The sequence below is a fragment of the Amaranthus tricolor genome, chromosome 3 (genome assembly GCF_026212465.1).
Source record: "Amaranthus tricolor cultivar Red isolate AtriRed21 chromosome 3, ASM2621246v1, whole genome shotgun sequence".
NCBI classification, from domain to species: Eukaryota; Viridiplantae; Streptophyta; class Magnoliopsida; order Caryophyllales; family Amaranthaceae; genus Amaranthus; species Amaranthus tricolor.
Genome location: NC_080049.1, coordinates 789,191 through 811,145, shown reverse-complemented (window position 1 = coordinate 811,145; position 21,955 = coordinate 789,191). Strand labels below are relative to the sequence as shown.

Sequence of the window (21,955 nt, the reverse complement as noted above, 5' to 3'; positions counted from 1 at the left end):
CTTGTCCACCTTTATCCTTAATGAACTTCACTGTCCCTAAGTCCTTCTTCTACTTAGATCTTGCTTTTGTCAACTTAAAAATATACTTCTACTCCTCTTTGGTATCATGCTTTTGATAAAAGGCTTCAAAAGCACGATCTTTTGCCTCCGCTACTGCTCTCTTTGCCGCCTGTTTTGCTTCTTTATACCTCTCCTTCTTATGTATCCTATCCTCCCCTTCCGTGCAAGCCATAAGCTCCTTGAATCTCCTGTTTTTGTTCTTTATCTTCTTTTGCACTTCTTCGTTCCATCACCACGACTCTTTGTACACCTTTGTTTTCCCCGTCGACACTCCTAATGTCTCCTTTGCCACCTTTCGAATGGTTTCCGCTATGGTCGCCCACATTTGATTTGCATCGTCTGATATAATTGGGTAGCCCGACGTCTTGATCTTGCTTGACAAGGTTGCAACCATATCCCCTTTAAGTCTACCCCACATGATCGTTTTCCTGACCTTTATTTTCTTTGCGGTAATCTTTCTCCTCATACGAAACACTAGTACTAATAACTTATGTTGGGTGGGCATCTCTGTACCCAGCACGACTTCGATCATCCTTCCGTACTAAACAGTAGTCAATTTGAATTGCATGCTCACCACTCTTGTATGTAATCAAGTGCTCATCCTTCTTTCTAAAAATCGAGTTTTCTATAATCAAATCATTTGCTAACGTAAACTCAAGCAAGATCTCTCCACTCTCATTCCCTACACCATAGCCAAAACTGCCATGAACTGATTTATAGTTAACAACCTCCTTACCTATGTGTCCATTGAAATCTCTACCTATAAAAACTTTTTCATCGGCAGGGATGGTATCTATAACGTTACCCAGGTTCTCCCAAAACTCACGTTTAACTTCCTCATCTAGCCCAACTTGCGTTACATACGCACTGATGATCGATATGACTTCTTCTCCCACTACCATTCTAACTAGCATAATCCTATCATTGCACCTCCTAACTTCTACCACTTGTTTTAGGATATCATTAGCTACAAGAATACTGACTCCACTTCGCTTCCCATCCAAACCTGCATACCATAGCTTATAACCCTTTAAAACGCTTGCTTTTTGCCTCTTCCACCTAGTTTCCTGAATGCAAGCCACTTGAATCTTGTATTTAGAAAGTTCAGTTGACAACTCTAACGACTTGGCTTGTAGTGTGTTTATGTTCCAAGTCTCCACTCTTAGTCGATTGACTATAAGTATATGTGATGATCCATTGAAATATTATATTTTCTTATATAAACCCCAAAAAATATACATGTAAATCTTTATTGGAACTTAGATAAATCATCATCACATAATGAATAAGCAAACTAATTTGACTAATTTTTCAACTAAATCTTCCCTTACATCTATCGTAGTTGAAGACTTTTAAATTTTATATGTTTCAATTATCAATAATTTTTATGAGTATATGTTTTAATATTGTTGTATGATAAATTATTTATTCAATTCGATAATGATAATATAATAACAAATATAAAGATTTAATAATTAAGTTTATACTATAAATGAATTAATTTTATAAAATAATATCATTATTCATATCTAGTAAATATTTATAGTATCCGTGTCTTATACTGGAATCTATCTAGTTATATTATAAATTATAAATGAAAGTATTCTCATACTTATACAGTGATTTTTACTAAATTTCATCCACTTTTTATGCCTAATGCTCCGCAAGTTTCGTTTTTAGTTTAAACTTTATCTCTCAAATAGTCAAATTCATCTTTTCTTAAAGGTAGAGAACTCTTTTCCTGATGTTAGCAATCCATAAATCCATTATTTATATTTGTTCAACAAAAAATTGGCTTTCCAGAGCATTTATTAGGGTTCATTTTTCTAAAAAAATGACATCTTCAAAATTCAAAGTAATTATGTTAAAAATCACTAAAAAAAATATTTGTCTAAAAATAAAAGTATCGAGTACTTATTTGGCTGGTTTCTCAAAATTTTCATCTTATACGGTGCTTAATACAATTTAAAACTAGGGTTTATCTTTATTTAATATATCCAAGTCTTTTACATAATCACAAAATTTAGAATTTGATAGAGAATTTAGCGATATTTAATTGCTTTCTGAAATCCAATTAAGTGAGTACACTTTCTAATGAAGAACATTCATCATTAATAATTTGTCTTTCAATTGTTAAAGGTGGACTTTATAGTATAAGAACAAGTTGTTCTTGGACATTTTCTCACCTCCTAAATTTGAGTTTTCTCATTTGTTTTCTTTCAATCATTGTTGATTCAATTACAATTTACAATAGAGCCCCTTTGCTCAAACAATCAACTATTAAGCAAACTGCACGAGCTAGCCAACTATTAGGATATTTAGTAAAATTAAGTTCTTAAGTATTGGATATTTTTTGTATTTATTATGGTTAAAAATCAATAGTTAATGAAAAAATTACCCAAGTCTCAAAGTAGCTTTTTGATTTTGAGTTTATTATAGTTGTTGGATGGTGTTCCTGTTTGCTTTTGTGGAACAATTAATTACGAACTTAATCCTCTGATTTAGAATTAATCGGAAGTTAATGCTGGTGATGTGGAAGTCTATCTTTGCTATCCTGCCAAGCTATACAATAAGATCACCTGAGAAGATACTTGTTCTTGTAAAATGCAACAAGGGGTTAGCAGGGCCTGAAATGTTTTTCCGAGAACTCACTCCAACGCCCAAATCAGTACCTATCTAATACAATTTGCCTAATAGGTCCTTCTAGGAGCACAGTGGCTATAAGGTGGATTACTACTTAGGACTTATTTTGACGTGAGGTACTTATGAAGAAGATGATTATTAGAAAATATTCCTAGTATCTGACAAATGTTCTATTGAAGATTAATTAGAACAGTTGTAATTACACTCCTGTATTTATGGTTATGTTTTTAATGTTCTTCTGAAAATCAATGTGGATCCTTGAAATTTAGTTGTAATAACTCATTGACAATAAATTACTAATAGTTCTTTGTATCTCTCTTAATAGTAGAATTTATCATTTATGTGTCCCATGAAGTGTATTTATAGTCCATCATTATGCATGTATAATGTTCCTTCTGATATTTCATCAATCCCCAAAATTTCCTTGTATGCCCCTGTAGTTGTCTTTGACGTGTTGATCTCTACTTCATTTCGGTTGCTTTTCCTCTAGTTTAAACGACGCCTTTTGCCTTTTCTATTAACACGTGTCCTATCATCTTGTAATAATCTCTAACAGTGGACAACTGTCCTCATAATCGTACGTAATCTTCTCATGCACTAAAATACTTAATGCACATTGATGCCTTCTTCAACCTTCCCAGATAATTGTTCCTAAATCTTCTCCTAATCTTATTATTTTCTCCCAAATTAACCTTAATTTAATCTTTTCAGACAATTTTCTGCCAGGATTACTTATGACTAATATTTTACATATATAATTTTCCCCCAGACCTATGAATTCTGGTTTAAGAATTCATGGGTCTATCTTCAGTATCAGATACAGGTTTAAACAAATTATTAGTCATCTCAACTCTTGAATTTCCCAGATATGGGTTTGAATAGGTTGTCAATCATCTCAATTTTTCTTGTTGAGCTTAATTTTCTGGGATTTCTGAAATAAATCTTTATTTCTCAAATTTCTGGCAACATGAAGAATTTGGATACTTTGGAGTCATTATCTTCTGGGAACTCTTGTCTTTCTGGAAATTTTTTTATCAATTTTTCTGAATACTTTTCATTTCGTGTAATTTTCTGAAAATTGTTGAACACGCCACAATTGCTCCAGTACACTTTCATCATTATCTCTATTTGATTGTATTATCTTTAAATGCACATCCAATCACTATTCTCTACGCCTAAATTACATCATCATTATTATCATCCTACCCAGTGTATCCTGCTCATGAAAAAACTATGAACAGAGTCTGGGGAGTGAAGGACTGCGGCAACTCATACCCATAAAGGAAAGTACGTTCAAAGGAGTCCACCGACTCGAGAAAGATAAAGAGACATACTAGACAGGAAAGATAAATTTAAAAGCCTATAAATAAAATAAATTAGTACAACCAACTACAAAATAAAGAAAACAAAAAAACTAATAATAGAGAAACGAGAGAAGCAGGAGGTCAAGAACACCAAAAGGTAACCTAAGAGGAGATCAGTAGTCTAAAGCATGAATATGACGCCTCCAACTACCTCTATCCCTAGTCAGACCCTCAGAGAGGTTTAACTCTTGCAAGTCAACTCTTATTTGCTCATCCCATGTTCTCCTAGGTCTTCCTCGACTTCTCTTACCCTTTACTATAATGCTTTCTACCCTCCTTACAGGGGCGTCGAAAGTCTTTCTCTCTGCACATGTCCAAACCACCTCAATGTATTTTCGCGCGTTTTTTTAGAAATAGGGGCTACCCCTAGTTTGTCCCTAAACTCTTGGTTCCTAATTCGATCCATCAATATGTGCCCACACATCCACCTCAACATGCGCGTTTCTGTAACTTCCATCTTATGTTAAAAAATCTTCTTTACATGCCAACATTCGGTCTCATATAGCTTATTTGTCAAATACTAGGAATATTTGTCAGATACTAGGAATATTTTCTAATAATCATCTTCTTCATAAAGACCTCACGTCAAAATAAGTCATAAGTAGTAATCCACCTTGTAGTCTATGTGTTCTTGGAAGGATCTATTAGGAAAATTGTATTAGATAGATACTGACTTTGGCGTCGGAGTGGGTTTCCGGAAAAACATTCCGAGCCCTGCTAACTCCTTATTGCATAGCTTGGCAAGATAGCAAAGATAAACTTCCAAATCACCAGCAAAATAAGACAAATTTCTTATATTGACATACGTAGTGAGTATTGAGAATCAAATCTATATGGTGGCAAGGTGAACATAAAGCCTCAAACAACTCTTGAAAAAGGGTCTGTTTGGCAAATTAATGTTAGTTGCAGCTGTTAGCTAAAACTATTAGTAGGTTCAACTAGTTGAAAATATTGGTTGGTTTGACTAACTGAAAATATTGGTAAAATAACCAACTAATTAAGTACGCTGTTATGGAGATATTTGTTAAAATTATGTTGGATATTTATAGAGAAAAAATAAATCAAAATATCAAAAATTAATACTTTAAAAAACACTACTATAACTAGCTTTTTAATTTTAATTTAAATCAGCTTTTCAACTCCTTCTAAATTCATTTATCAAAACACTTCTATTACGACCAAAATCAAAAAACTTAACACCGCCAATTTCAATTGTATCGTCGCTTCATCATTTCCCAAAAGGTATAAATGGACGAATAACAATTTCATTCAACTGAGTCGTTCATCTCCCAAAACCGGCAATTTGCTTCACAAAATTCGTTCATCTCCCAAACCAGGAAAAATATACTCCTTTACTGAAACTGAACTGCGAAAATGGAGGAAAGTCGTTCATCTCCCAAAACTGGCAATTTGCTTCACAAAATTCGAGGTGTGAAATTCATCAGCAAATAATTTAAATTCAATGCGAAATTTTCTCTCTCATCTTTGTTTCGAATTATTCTTGCAGATTTTACTCGTTCGATTCTCGTTGATCTTTGCAATGGCCGATCTCCAGTGGTTTTCATCAATAAATTCCGAACATATTGCGCGAATTCCGCTGAAAACTGGTTCGATTTCTGACTTTATTATCGTTAGGTTTGAGTCTATACTTTGTTTGTTCATTTTGGAAAACAGTGCATAATTTGAGAGCTTGATGTTTTTTTCTTTCATTTGTGAGATTTTAAAGTGTAATTTGGTTGGATAGTTTTGATTTGAGGTTCCGAAACTAGAATAAGTACTCCATATGTTATATTGTTATTGACAGTGGAGTTTATGATACGACTTCCGATTCTTCTTATGCGATTTTTGATGTAGGTTACAAATTTACGTGGAATTGTAAGTAAATGTCGTTGATTAAGTTCTTTTATACATGTGTTAATTGTTTTATTTTGGAAATTGGAAGCTTACTCTATGTAGTGGAGGATTATTTCTTTCATTAGGAATGTTGTGAAATCAAACATACCAATTATTAGAGAAAAGATAATGATGGAGAGTGGGAAACAAAGCCACACACAAGCACAAAAAGTGTTTTATGATACGTTGAGGTATCCTCCCTAAATCAAATGCTTTGTATTTCTTAATAATAATCCAAGAATTATATTAAGCACACACTCTAGTGTTTGGACAACATAAAATTCACTATAGAGTTTCCTCACAAGTTAACTCTCTCTATGGTTCAACAACCAAAATAGAGATCTCTTGTACTTTTCCTCTGACCTTGGGAGCATTCTTTATTGGCCAAGGAGTCAAAACTATTAATCTTGAGGTCCCTAAAATCTTCACTCATGGAAACACAAGAACTGAGCCTCGAGCATTGCCATTGCTCATACAAACAAAAGTGATTGTTGTGAGGTTCAACACATGCTACTTGTTTGAGCACCTCGTTAGCTCGCCCAAGCAAATCCCTTATCTTTGCATCAATCTCTCCTATGCAATGCACTCTATCACTTGGGTCTCTTTCCACAACAAAATCTAACCCATCTAGCATGCTTAAATGTTCCTTGAACATGTCAACTCAACGAACTTTCACATTGGCTCATTTTGGCTAATTTCAACGTTTCCAAGTTTTCACTTAGGGCAAGAATAAAGCTAGTCTTGCAAGTGAGTCTTTGTCCAAGTAAACAAATAACAACAATAAGTAAGCACACCAACAATTAGTTTCGATCGAATTGAGATAGTCTCGCCTAGACTAAGTCTCGCTCGAGACTCTAAGACCAAAAACTTTCTGCCTTCCACTCATTAAGTTTCAACTGAGATTAAGGGCAGTCTTGGTCGAGACTTAGCATGGGAGGTTCTAAGCATGTTCAACATGTTCGACCGCATAGGCCCCGAAAAAATGAAGGCCTTACTATTACATTATGTTGTATATTTTAAGTGTTTAAAGATACAAAGTTGTTAGAAAAATATCATAATTTTTTAAATTGAACAGGGCCTTCAAAGAAATTTTCAATTTTTGCTCCGCCCCAATCAGCATACACTTGACAAAAAATTATCTCAATCACTTAACTTCATTCATTGAATGTTTCGGACTTAAATACGACTCAATTCAAATCACCAAACATCAAAAATCAACTTAACCCGAATTCGTGTTCAACAAGAAATCCATCATTCAACATACTGAAACTGCAATCTTTAGCCTCTACCGATACTCAACTCATGCATAAACTAAACATCCCAAATAAGTCTGAAACAGAAACTCATTACCAGCTTGCAATCTAGTAACAACCAGTCACAATGCTCCACCATCATCACGAGCCCATGGGTAAGCTCCACCTAGGGCTTCCCCAACACCGCCCTAAAAGGCATGCACTATAAGTATTATTTTAGGGAGTTGATTATGCATTAAGCGAGTCCAGAGGGTATGGGGGAGTTGGTTTGTGGTTAGGGGGGTTTGCTGGGCGGAGATCAAAGATGGTAGCTGGATTGAGATCAAGAAGAGTATATGGGCTGAGTTTAGGTGGAGGGTTGGAGTTTTGTAATGTTGGGTTTGTTAGAAGAGTTTGGATGAGGTTAAGTGGACTGCTGCATATCATTGGCTTGAATAAAATGAGACACATTACGAGAAAGACCATGATTTAGAAAATCATATGTAGGGGTAGATAAAGAAAGAATTTGGAGAAAGGAAATTGAGTTTCATTAAAAAGAACATGTCTGCTTATGATGATTTTTCTTGATGAAATATTATAGCATTTAGAACCTCGATAATGATTAGGATAAACGAAAAAAACAAAAGGATTAGATCTAGGATGGAGTTTATTATTTGAGTGGAGGGAAAGAGAGGATGACATAGACAACCAAAGACTTTTAAATGGGAGTAAGACGAAATTTGCTTGTAGAGAATTTGATGTGGAGATTGGTAGTTAAAAGTTTACTTGGAAGAATATATATGAGATATGTGGTCATTTGAAAATCATGATGCCGAAAGGAGGGTGGTAAGGAAGCATGTGCAAGTAACGTAGGAAGCGGTAGGAGATGTCATTTTTTGACATAAGGTGTGAAATAGTCTGTTTTTATATGGAGAAATTTAAGTTTTAATTTATGATAGGAAAAGTCCATAAAATTTTTGAATTGTCATCCAAAAATAAGATATAATCGTTATGATTCATTGTGCTAAGCAAAGAGAAAGTCTATATATCACTATGAATAATACCAAAAGGAAATAAAGTAGAATTTATTGAACTACATAAAGGTAACTTGACATGCTTCCTACGACACAAGAAGAACAATACATTTTGTCTTTAATTTTATTACAAGAAACTAAATTATTTTGTCTAAGAGAATCTAGGATAGAGGTGACAGGATGACTTAAGCGATCATGTCAAAGAAGAGAAGATAAAGTAGCAAAGGTTAGAAAGTTAATTTGTGGTAGAATGATTGTTGGATAATGGATATTGGTCACCTTGACTATTGCATTTCATGAGAACATTGCCCCTTATTTAATCTTTTACAGAGAAACCGAAAGAGACAAAAGAAATAGACATATGGTTATGGGTTTTGAATTTACGGACATAAATATGATTTTTAATTATTTTGTAGGCATGTAGGACATTTTTAAGTAAATGAAAAGCCAAAATATTGGTTGAATGAAAAAACAAATAGTGTCGTGAGGGCTTTAAGCACTATTGTGGGTTGAAAATTATGACTAACAAATGCTTGTAAATTATTTACAAGATAGTAGTAATAGGATGAAAAACTTAGGCCATTGATTGTGTAATGAGCCGTGAGAGGTCTTGGAAAGAGAGAAGCGGAAGAGAGAGGGAGCTAGGGTTTTAGGAAGAATTATATAGGCTCTTGATACCATGAAATATATTAGCCTTGTTATTATTTCACCATATGGAAAAAAATTAGAGATACAAGATGACTTTAAGAGCAAGAAATGATTTTACCTAACCTAGATTTAAATATTTACATATTTTATCTTATTTTAATTCTAATACATAGTTTGGGAACTTGATTTTTTTTTTTGTCTTTCATTTGAGAGATTTTGCAGTATAATTTGGTTGGATGATTTTGATTTGAGGTTCCAAAATTAGAATTAGAAGTATATGTTAGATTGTTATTGATATTGCAGTTTATGATAGGACTTTCAATTCTTCTCATGTGATTTTCGATGTGATTACAAATTTATATTGAATCGCAAGTAAATGTCGTTAATCAAGTTCTTTTATACTCATGTTAATTATTGTGTTTTGGAAGCTTACCCTATGCACCGGAGGATTATGTCTTTCATTAGGACTATTTCGAAATTAAAGTCACCAAGTAGAGAAAAAGATAGGGATGAGGAGGAAACAAAGCCAACACATAGGTCACAAGCACATACAATAAGTGTTTTACAAGATAGTAGTAATAGGATGAAAAACTTAGGCCATTGATTGTGTAAAGAGCCGTGAGAGGTCTTGGAAAGAGAGAAGCGGAAGAGAGAGGGAGCTAGGGTTTTAGGAAGAATTATATAGGCTCTTGATACCATGAAATATATTAGCCTTGTTATTATTTCACCATATGGAAAAAAATTAGAGATACAAGATGACTTTAAGAGCAAGAAATGATTTTACCTAACCTAGATTTAAATATTTACATATTTTATCTTATTTTAATTCTAATACATAGTTTGGGAACTTGATTTTTTTTTTTTGTCTTTCATTTGAGAGATTTTGCAGTATAATTTGGTTGGATGATTTTGATTTGAGGTTCCAAAATTAGAATTAGAAGTATATGTTAGATTGTTATTGATATTGCAGTTTATGATAGGACTTTCAATTCTTCTCATGTGATTTTCGATGTGATTACAAATTTATATTGAATCGCAAGTAAATGTCGTTAATCAAGTTCTTTTATACTCATGTTAATTATTGTGTTTTGGAAGCTTACCCTATGCACCGGAGGATTATGTCTTTCATTAGGACTATTTCGAAATTAAAGTCACCAAGTAGAGAAAAAGATAGGGATGAGGAGGAAACAAAGCCAACACATAGGTCACAAGCACATACAATAAGTGTTTTACAAGATAGTAGTAATAGGATGAAAAACTTAGGCCATTGATTGTGTAAAGAGCCGTGAGAGGTCTTGGAAAGAGAGAAGCGGAAGAGAGAGGGAGCTAGGGTTTTAGGAAGAATTATATAGGCTCTTGATACCATGAAATATATTAGCCTTGTTATTATTTCACCATATGGAAAAAAATTAGAGATACAAGATGACTTTAAGAGCAAGAAATGATTTTACCTAACCTAGATTTAAATATTTACATATTTTATCTTATTTTAATTCTAATACATAGTTTGGGAACTTGATTTTTTTTTTTTTGTCTTTCATTTGAGAGATTTTGCAGTATAATTTGGTTGGATGATTTTGATTTGAGGTTCCAAAATTAGAATTAGAAGTATATGTTAGATTGTTATTGATATTGCAGTTTATGATAGGACTTTCAATTCTTCTCATGTGATTTTCGATGTGATTACAAATTTATATTGAATCGCAAGTAAATGTCGTTAATCAAGTTCTTTTATACTCATGTTAATTATTGTGTTTTGGAAGCTTACCCTATGCACCGGAGGATTATGTCTTTCATTAGGACTATTTCGAAATTAAAGTCACCAAGTAGAGAAAAAGATAGGGATGAGGAGGAAACAAAGCCAGCACATAGGTCACAAGCACATACAATAAGTGTTTTACAAGATAGTAGTAATAGGATGAAAAACTTAGGCCATTGATTGTGTAAAGAGCCGTGAGAGGTCTTGGAAAGAGAGAAGCGGAAGAGAGAGGGAGCTAGGGTTTTAGGAAGAATTATATAGGCTCTTGATACCATGAAATATATTAGCCTTGTTATTATTTCACCATATGGAAAAAAATTAGAGATACAAGATGACTTTAAGAGCAAGAAATGATTTTACCTAACCTAGATTTAAATATTTACATATTTTATCTTATTTTAATTCTAATACATAGTTTGGGAACTTGATTTTTTTTTTTTTGTCTTTCATTTGAGAGATTTTGCAGTATAATTTGGTTGGATGATTTTGATTTGAGGTTCCAAAATTAGAATTAGAAGTATATGTTAGATTGTTATTGATATTGCAGTTTATGATAGGACTTTCAATTCTTCTCATGTGATTTTCGATGTGATTACAAATTTATATTGAATCGCAAGTAAATGTCGTTAATCAAGTTCTTTTATACTCATGTTAATTATTGTGTTTTGGAAGCTTACCCTATGCACCGGAGGATTATGTCTTTCATTAGGACTATTTCGAAATTAAAGTCACCAAGTAGAGAAAAAGATAGGGATGAGGAGGAAACAAAGCCAACACATAGGTCACAAGCACATACAATAAGTGTTTTATGGTACCTTAATGTACCCTCCCCGAATCAAATGCTTTGTTTTTTAATAATAATTCAACAATTAGGTTAAGCGCACACTTTACATTAGTGCTTCCGCACATACAAGCTCACTCTCTCTCTATGGTTCAACAACAAAAATAAAGGTTTCTTGTACTTTTCCTTTGACCTTGGGAGTATCCTTTGCCAAGGGGTCAAAACTATGAAACCTTGAGGTCTCGAAAGTGATTGCTGTGAGGTGCAACACAAGCTACTCGTTTGAGCCTGACATACTTTGCTCGTTTGAGCATGGCCATTGCTCATACAAAAAAAGGTGATTACTGTGAGGTGCAACACATGCTACTCGTTTGAGCATCTCATTAACTCGTCTAAGCAACCTTCCCTCCACTTCTTTGCATCTATCTCTTCTATGCAATGCACACTATCAATTGGGTATCTTTGCACAACAAATCTAACCCATCTTACATGCTTAAATGTTCCTTGAACATGTCAACTCAACCAATTTTCTGTTTGGCTCATTTTGGCCAATTTTAACTTTCCAAGTCTTCACTTAGGGTAAGAATAAAGCTAGTCTTGCAAGTAAGTTTAGATTAGCAATAGTGAAGTAAAAGTTTGTTGAGTCTGTAAATAAGTCTTGAAAAACAAAGACCCAGTTTAAGACTCTTGAGGTGGGACAGTTTGATGTTTTTTTTCTTTGGTCCAATAATAAAGTAAAGTATAAAATTGAGTTTGAAGTATGTCTAGGAATAAAGTGTAAACATGAGGAGAGTCTTTTATGAGTCAATTAAAAAAAGTGAATATAAGTTGGTGGAAATCTAACGTGGCAGAGCTTGAAGATTGGGGTTTGAGTCTGGGGATATTCACACCCTAATCAATGCACAAGCATTCACTTTAGAGAATTTGAGTTTTGTTACGAAAAAGAAATGTTTGCATTGTGATATTTGGCTGGACTTGGACATGGTATATATTTAGAATTATGTCTCATTTTGATTGTGATTTAATAGTCGTCACTTGAATTTTGAAATGGTGGCTTGGTAGTTGCGTGAAGATGTTGCGTGGTGTTGACTAAGGAGATTGGTGCTACATTTTTTTTTCATAGGGATGTGTGTTGAAGCTTAGCACTATTGTACGTTGAAGGTAGGAGCATCACATGTCATGAGAAGTGGCAAGCAACCACCAGTGTATGTATATATATAGGATTTGGATCATATGAAAACCAATTAAAGTGGTGAAAACTGAAAACATGTGTACATACAAGCTTAAAAGATGTACATATAAATAATTAGATATTTGCTATAAGGTTTACATACATGCTTAATATGTGTACATATTCGGGTGAAATTTCTGTAAATAATACGAATTTTTTTCCTTTACTACACCATTTAAGACAACATGTACAGCTTTTGCCACAACGTGTATATCTCAGTCTAGTTTTCAGTTTCAACATTTTAGTTCTTTAATCTGATTCTGCTCCTACATATATTATATATACATATAATACTTTTGAGTTTACATTTTTGTGACAATCTTTGGAATTATGGTGATCAATTCCTTTATGTCAATGAAAATTTTCCACTTGAAAGGTAGGTATTTTAAAACTTGATGATTGTGATTCTGTGATACTTTTATATTGTTTATGTGGAATAATTAGATGATATAGATAAGTTTTATAAGTGTGTATTGGTTAGATTCAAATTTGTCTAGCGACCTTTTTTGGTATGATTTGGAGTCCCCTAGGGTTGTAGTGTTTTGCGGTATCTAAGGAATGAATATTAGCAACTTCAGCATTTGATGAAGAGAATAAGAAAAGCAAGCAAGCGTCAGTCTGCATATGAGAGACAACGATGAGATACTTCTCTTGTCTTTCTTGTTTGATTGTACATGCATGTATACTTGATTAATTGGTGACATTGGGATATGATTTTTGAAGTAGAAGCTAGAAAAAGAGTTTGACATGTTTAAGAGTCAAAGAAATATCACTTAAGTAGAAATAAAATGATAGTTTCTCGCTCAGAGCACCTCAAAAATCATTTGTAAATTGTTAGCTCTTGAAATCAACTTTACCAACTTTTTTCTTTTGGTCGAGAGTATTTAGAGTAAATGCTGTCATATCTACTGTTTGCAGTTTCTGCCGTTCAAACGTGGCTTTAGGAACAGAAGCACTTACTCTCCAAAGGCAACCACATGCTCATAGGATAGGTATCTTCCACTTCAAAACATAGACTTGATATCATGTCACAATTACAGATACCATACTGGCATATACTGCTATGCATATCAGTTCAACACTTCAACTTACTTTGTTCTCCAGATGTTCTGCTAAGGGTATTGCTAATTGTTCAGCAGCTTCTGCAAGAAAACAAGCATGCATCAAAGCGAGACATATACTATACATACCCATCCTTATTTTCAGGCAGGATCTTTTTTGTTTACACTTTTCATAGAGGAATTTTGTATTGTAGACTTCTGTAATTTTTACTAAGTTTATTTTTGCTTCCTAATTGGATGATTAACTGCTCTGGTAGACTGCACACATGCATTTAGAGTTCTCACATTTTTTTCTATTTTAAAGTTAATATGATATGCAATGATGAAGTCACATTCCATTTCAGTTGTTTGTGTTTTTATTTTTCTGGGAAGCTAAGCGTTTCTTTTATCTTCTGTTAAGATCAGTCTGTTGTAGAACGGGCCATCAATGATGTATGCATAATCCTAGAATGTAGTCGCCACAACTTGAATGTAGTGAGTACTTTACTCTCTGCCTTTCTTAATCTCCCTTGTCAGATTTATTTCTATTGCTTATCAAGCTTGCATGTTGTAGCTTAGTTTCTAAGTAGAAACTGCCATATAATTTTATTACAAATTAAAACACGAATGTTCCTTGAAAGTGTAATCCTTATGTTGGAAAGTATCAGATTTCAACCATGGTTCATGCAGCTCATTCACAATGGTTTTATTTTATGATCCTGCTTCATAGTTCATACACAAAGCCTTAACAAATGCTAAAGATACATGCTTGCTCTTGGTATAATTTCTGACAACATATTTTTTTAGGTTTATGTTCTTTGTTATTGAGCAGCATGTCGTAAATACTGAATCTTCTGAATCACCTATGATTTGGTTTTCCGTTGCCTCTGTCAATACATCCTCTGTATTTTTTAATATCCAAATTTAATTCCCTTTGTCATTTACTTCATCCCCTAAATCTTGCAGGTTTCAGTTGGGAAAGGGTATGTTTATACTTCTTATCTTTCTCTTTATCATTTTTCATTCTTCTTCTGCATTGCCCCTGCCTTCCATAGGAGGGTAAGTTTTAGCTACATTCAACTTCTTGATGATGATCATGGAAGTACAGCATCACTTTTTTGTTTGAACTCTCCTATCATATCCTTTAGCTTGTGGGATTAATCCTAATATAGTTTCGCTTTCTAAACTTATGGGAAAACTAAGCAGATTAAGAACAATGCATTAATAACACAGTTATGATTTGAGCAGTCTGAATCTTGACATCTACAGTCACGTGGCTTGTGTTTTTTATCCTTCCAACTGTTTGAATCATATGGTCTTAGCTTGTGATTTACTTTTAACATGTTTTGAAAACCTATTCTCAGGTTGGTGATGGGCTGGATAAAATTTTTTGAAGATGGAAAAAAAGTTGATTGCCTAAGTAATCCTAACACTGTAAGTGCCCTTGGTGTACAATTCTATTTAATTGAATAAAGATTGAGTTATTTACTACTCTTTTTTTAGGCTCAACCCATTCCTGTCCAAGTTGAAGAAGTTCAAGGTATCTAGCAACACAAGACATGATGACATGCATGCTTCCTTTACAAGCTTATCATTTTTGTCCTTTGCTCTTCCATTTTGTGCAATTCCTTTACATGGACAGCCTATTTATCAATTTGGTTTGCATGGTATACTGAAGTGCTGAAGCCTGAAATAATACGAATTTTCTTGACTTCTGGAGCAGATATCCTCGCTTTTGCTGACTACATCTTAGTTGTTGAGAAGGAGTCAGGTATTACTTTTTTGTCATGAGTTTTTGAATATTTTTCTTTATTATACAAAAAGTGAACCCGTGTTCCATTATTTTGCAGTTTTCCAGCGACTAGCGAATGACCAATTTTGCAGCTTCAACAGATGCATTGTTATAACGGTAATCAAGCATGCTCGTATTTTTTCTACTTAGAAGATAATGCTAACTCTACTCTTTGCAGGGACGTGGATACCCAGATGTTCCTACTAGAAGGTATATCTTTTTGATAGTATGCAAGGTTGTAAGGGAACTTTCCCCTTTCGATTCGAGTTTTAAAATGTACTGTCTCAGTAAGTAAACTCCGTCACTTAGTAATTTTATATGTATGAATTTACTTATCTTTCAGATTCCTGCGCCTCCTCACAGAGAAGTTATACATTCCTGTATATTGCTTGGTGGATTCTGATCCATATGGATTTGACATCTTAGCCACTTATCGGTTTGGCTCTCTGGTTAGTAACTTCTGTAAATGTTGCATGATACATTTGTGTATTTTATCTGTTATGGAGGCAAATTGATGTACACATTTAACCGGGAGTTTGTGAAAGATTCTGATGTTAATTAAGAATTCTAATTGCATCTTTTGCAGTCAATTAGTGTTGGTTTATTCATTTCTATAATTGTAATTTAATTTAATTGATTTCTTAAGGAAATGGCATATGATGCTGAATTTCTTCGAGTACCAGATATTTGTTGGCTGGGTGCATTTACATCTGACTCTGAGAAGTATGCTCTTCCTTCGCAGTGTTTCCTTCCGTTGACAACTGGAGGTGGATACAATTAATTTCTATTTTCAATCAAGGATTTGATTTTTATTTTTGGTTTCTTTTCTAAATTGTCTGTGGGATAACTCATCCATCATCCGTTACACTTTTATTCCATCAGATAAGAAGAAAATTGAAGCATTGTTAAACAGATGTTACCTGCAGCATGAGGAGCCAGATTGGAGGTCTCTTTTGTCACCCTTTTTAAGTAGTTGTGGTTTTTCATTAGTGTCTCAGTGTTTCCTGAATGTTACTTATTTATTCTTTTAAGGCTGGAGCTAGAGAGGATGAAGGAAAACGGTGTTAAGTTTGAGATAGAAGCATTGTCTGTTCACTCACTTTCTTTTTTGTCAAAAGAGTACTTGCCTTCAAAAATTCATGGTAAGGAAAAATGTCTGGGATTATTTTCTTGCATTATTCATTGTCTGTTGTCATTTCCAAATGGTTAAGATCTATCTTGCATTCACAACAATGTCAAAGCTAAGCCTTAATCCCAATAGGTTGGGGTCGGCTACATGAACCAATATATCAGTTCCTATGGTCGTCCATATGAATTTTTCTTATCTATTCATTCTAATCTTCTACCATCTCAATTTGTAAGTCTAGATTAGGCCTGTGCAATATTATAGAAGAAACGGCTTGGGCCAGGCCGGATCTTACAAAATGGAATCGGGTTTTAAATGGGCGGAGTCTATCAAGCCCAACCAGGCCCAACCCATTTGTCATATTTCTTCGATACATATTTAAAAACTATAATCAATTAAGTTCGAAAAGTTGGAAGCTATGTAACTATGGAAAGCTTGCATTTCTGTAATCATTATTTGTGAATCTTGTTGATAATTATCAATTAAGAATTATAGTAAATGTCAAGTTTACTCTAGCTTTCAGCTTGTACATATTGAACTTATAAGTTATTGCCGTTATTGGAATTATAGTTAATGTTGCTAGCACCCTAATTTTCGTAATCATTATTGCATTTTTGTAACCAATTAATTTAAAAGTTATTGACAACGAAATTTAATATGGATTGTACAGATTGTACATATTGGATTATAGTAATGAGGATTTTAGCTCATTCTCATCATACTACAACCCATTTGTATTTAATTGTTTAAATTATACTAATAAAAATAGGAAGGCCGTCAAAACCCGGTTTGAGTGTGCTTTGTATATAGCTAAAATTGACCCTTTTAAAATTCGGCCGTTAAAACTCGACCTGTTAAAAGCCCGTATAATAAAGTGTCGGGCCCGGAGGCCCGATATGCCCCCGGCCCATTGCACACCTCTAGTCTAAATTATTCATATCCTTTCCCGCTCCTATATTCCTAATCATCTTCGGTATTTCTCGACCTCTTTTTAGTCTCCCAAGCTCTAGGAATGAAAAATTATATTATATTGGTGGCATGATTATCTCTTACATGACCTTTTAATTTTTTGCTCAATGAAATTAAGAACTACTGTCTGCATGAAAAAAGACCTTGGAGATATATTATTGCTCTAGCCCCCAAAGATTTATTTTGTTAAGGGTTGATAATGTATGTTGCTTTCTATGGTTATACTACCTTTTAAACTTTTTTTTATTTGCTTATAATTAGAATGCACAGGGCACAGGTCCAAATACTTATAATTATTGCCGCCCTTTTTATTCTAGAATGATAAGTCGGATAGTTTATAATAAATCTCTGCTGTGTATTGGGACTTTATGGACACGGAGATGCATTAATCAAGTAATTACTTACATTTTATTATGATCAATGTGCGTGTGCTCATTGGAGATTTGGCCTTATTTTTGTGGGTAGGATGGCTTTGATTTGGGTGAATGGACTCAATGCAGTAATGATTCTGTTAGCCAAGTCTTTTCAGTTTCGTTGCGTTGATTATATTTAGAGCCAATAGGCTAAGAAATCAAGATTGGAGGTGGCGGGCCTTATGCTCTTCTGAGAAATTTCTGCTTTCCTCATCAAACTCCTGAAACTACTTGCCATTTGTCGCAACAAAAGGGGGTTTCATTTGTTTATAAATATTTCATCCCCACGTCCACTGTTCTACAACTGCTAATACTCTCACTTGCCATTTTTTCTTGTCTTTCACCAAGAACCATTGTACCTTCAATTATGAGTTTACTTTAACCATTTTTGCGTACTTTTGTAATTGTGGATATCATAAGTCACTTATGCAATATGCATAGCAATAATGTTGATTAGTATTTCAGAATTTGATTTCAATTCACTATAAGTTATTCATGTTCACAAATATTATCCTGTATTGTCAATTCTTTAGAATGAACTGTGACACTCGTGTGGTTAGGACTTTTTCATTCATGGATCCCACATAATAATGGACTCTATTGCCAAATTATGAATGGGACAAACTATGTTACTATGCTGTTGTACCTCACAGGTCCCAGAACTTCCTCTCATCTAATATATTGCTTTCATGAATAGTGCTTTAAGGCCTTCCTTTGAGCTTGGAGAATTATTTTCTAGCTAAATTATTCTATGGATGCTTGGTAGTCAAATCATCAGGTGTCTAACATAGAGCAAAAATAAGGCTGCATCACCGCATTATCAGACCATATATCGTAAAGGTTATTGAGTTTCACACGACCGAAATATATGCCGCATTGACCGCAAAATCATCCACAGTAACTGTTAAATCTGATTTGCGACTGTTATTGCGATCATGACCAAAAAGATATTTTTGCACTATGGTGTACAAGGAATTTTTAGTTACTAGTTCTCTAATAATGTACTAAATGATACGATAAATTGGTAAGAGTTTTGTTCTCTCTTTTTTCCCTTCACTCGCAGATATGTCCCAAACGGTTGGTTTGATGAAGTGCTGATGTACTATTTTTGCTCCTTGTCTCAATTCCTGTTGCATTCAGGTACAGGTGGTCATATTATTTTTCTCCAAATAAGCACTAAACTTGAAGGGTTATCTCATTACCGTCTACATTGTTGAATTTCAGGCATGCAAGATTTGACATTCCTCTTAAATTTCGATTGACTAGACCACTTATGGGGACCCGACATAGAAGAACTTGGATTATAATGTAAACCTACAGAAGATGGTGAAAAAGAAAGCAATTAAGGATTTGAATGGACAAGTATCAAGATGTGATGAATATTTAAGCCACCTGTACTATACGAAGTAAGTAGACGAATATGATACATATTTCTTTCATCTTCTTAACAATTAATGTTTCATGTGCTGAATATTATGTTTTTTCCTCTCCCGTATCCTAACTTCCGTGGAAAATCTACTTGTCGAGTCGTTAATGTTTGATCATCTCACTTCATTAATGCTGATGTTCCATGTTGTGCTGTCTGAGTACATATGCTGCGAATCAATACAGCATGGATGTTCTTTTGCCATATTTGTGTAGTTTTAGTGTATTACTTTACATATGAAAGCATGTTTTAGAGTGCTGGGGCTAGACGTTTAGTTTTTCCTTTTTTTATAGGGTTGGTTTTATTTTACTATATGAGAAGATATACGGCCTCTTTGAGCTTGATTAGAGAGATATCTAAGTTTTGATACAATACTAAAATCTTAATCCTAATAATGTAGGGTCGTAGACATGACCAAAAAGAAAATCGACATCAAATATCATTGCTTATATTCTCTTTGCGCATTCATTCTCTAACTGATAAATTTGTCATGAGAGTTGATTGCACACATGCCAATGAGGTTTCATCCTAAAACCAACTGGGAGCGGGAGGAGTTGCTCATAAAACATATGTGTTAGCATGGTTATTAAAATCGCGATTCTGATCTACGATTTACGATTTTACGATCAAAAGATAAGCGAGCGATTCGAATCATAGGTAGAATCGTAAGTTGGTAGAATATTACGATTCTAATTAATATAAAATTTGTAGAGGTAGAATCATAACACGATTTTACGATTTTACACATTTATTTTTCATTTTATTAATTTTGCTTATGTACTAATTTTTCTTACAATTTAATGATTCATCATCATAATTTTAAAAAAATAAATTTCTTCATTAAGATTTAAACTAATTATTGAATATTTTTCTATTTCATTCTTAAAAATAAAGTGAATGAAACTTAAATCACTTAAACTTTTGAGGTGAATAAATATGACTAGATAGTAAATTTATGTTTATTGTAGAATCTTACGATTCTATAATTCGATTCTACAGGCTTGACGATTCCAAGTAGAATTTCAATTTTAACAACTTTGTGTGTTAGTCAGCTTCTATCTAATTTTTCATTATGGAATTACATGTGTATTATTCTTCCAACACTAACAATCATAAACTTATACAAATATAAACATTAATTTCAATAGTCATAAACATATATTCTAAGATAAGTACTATAACAATAATGTAGATAAAGCAGATTGAGGAATTAATATTTATTTAAATTGATGTTCTTAGTTGTAAATTCATCATTATTATCAACTCAATATCCCACTCGAAAATAGAATCTGAATGAGGGACGGTAACAGGTAATTTATACCCTTAATCCCTACAAAGACAGGACTCGAAGAATGTGATCAATTTTACCTTTAAAAATTAAAAACCTTGCATAAGGAGGAATAGAAAAACAACATTGACTAAATTATGTCTGAGACAATATAATAAATACGATGCGTATATACAAAAAAGTAAGAAGCAACTAGCCAATATGGCAAGAAGGCACTTATAGAAACTTTTAGTAGTCTGAAATATAGATTTGTCGTCTCTAACTATTTCTATCCTTAGTCAGGTCCGCGGAGGGGCGCAACTCACTTAAATCGTATTTAATTTGCTCAACCCACGATTTTTTAGGTCTTTCTCGACTTCTCTTACCCTCTACTAAGATGTTTTCTATCCTTCTGACGGGAGAGTCGACTGTCTTTCTTTGAACATTTTCAAACTATCTTAACCTATTTTCACTCATCTTAGCAGATAATGGGGCGATGTCTAACTTCTCTCTAAACTCTTGGTTCTTGATTTGATCCATCACTGTGTTACCGCACACCCATCTCAACATTCGCATCTCTGTTACTTCCATCTTTTGCTCTTGAATTTTCTTAATGGGCCAATACTTTGTCCCATACAACAATGCTAGCCTAAGAACAACTCTGTAGAATTTACCTTTTAGTCTCATCGAGAACTTCCTAGCACATAAAATAGGGTTTTGATGACAAATTTTCTTTCTTGTAACTTATTGTTAAGTGAATGGCGTGTTTAGGGTCCTTGGAATTATGTACAATACAACCATCTGGCCTTTCCCAATTTTCTCTTGTCATCATACATTTGAGGCAGTACTGTTTGTGGCGTCTTGTTGGAAGTGGTGGGAAAGCCATATTTAGTTTCGCCCTTATGATTGAGTTCTTTGGACTTGGCCCTTAAATGCATAGCAATCATGTAAATTTCGGTAGGCCACAGCATCCGCACAGACTATGTGTAAATTGATTAGATTTCAAACTGTAGGTAGGGTGACCATGGGAGGATGTATAATGTACTGATTGAGGTCAACTGATATTACTAAATACAAAATAAAATCAAGTGGTACATGTAAATTTTTCAATTAAGTTGGTTTCTTAACATGTTAACAAAAGTTAATATGACAAGTAGGGGTGAAAGTTTGGTTTTTGATTTGCATTCGATACAATTTCAAATCAAACCGAATAAAATTCGGTTTTGATATTTTCAGTCCAAATCCAAATCATAATATTTATAATCCAAATTGAACCC

At 33.7% G+C, this 21,955-nt stretch overlaps 2 protein-coding genes across 2 annotated transcripts; one reads left to right on the top strand and one right to left on the bottom strand.

Moving 5' to 3' along the window:
• Positions 1-548: 548 nt before the first annotated feature.
• LOC130807654 (uncharacterized) lies at positions 549-3,822 on the bottom strand. Its single transcript, XM_057672948.1, has 3 exons — positions 3,688-3,822; positions 2,640-2,736; positions 549-1,234 (listed from the first exon to the last, which is right to left on the bottom strand). Exons 1-3 carry the CDS (start codon positions 3,820-3,822, stop codon positions 549-551), a joined length of 918 nt encoding a protein of 305 aa, XP_057528931.1.
• Positions 3,823-5,193: 1,371 nt separating this feature from the next.
• LOC130808003 (meiotic recombination protein SPO11-1) lies at positions 5,194-20,167 on the top strand. The gene is made up of 17 exons (XM_057673437.1): positions 5,194-5,496; positions 5,575-5,674; positions 13,564-13,637; positions 13,750-13,851; positions 14,107-14,180; positions 14,652-14,668; positions 15,050-15,119; positions 15,189-15,225; positions 15,409-15,456; positions 15,536-15,594; positions 15,656-15,687; positions 15,821-15,926; positions 16,124-16,244; positions 16,360-16,423; positions 16,510-16,619; positions 19,049-19,125; positions 19,210-20,167. The coding sequence occupies exons 1-16, from the start codon at positions 5,442-5,444 to the stop codon at positions 19,081-19,083; spliced, it is 1,104 nt and encodes a 367-aa protein (XP_057529420.1). The 5' UTR covers positions 5,194-5,441; the 3' UTR covers positions 19,084-19,125; positions 19,210-20,167.
• The last annotated feature ends 1,788 nt before the right edge of the window (positions 20,168-21,955 follow it).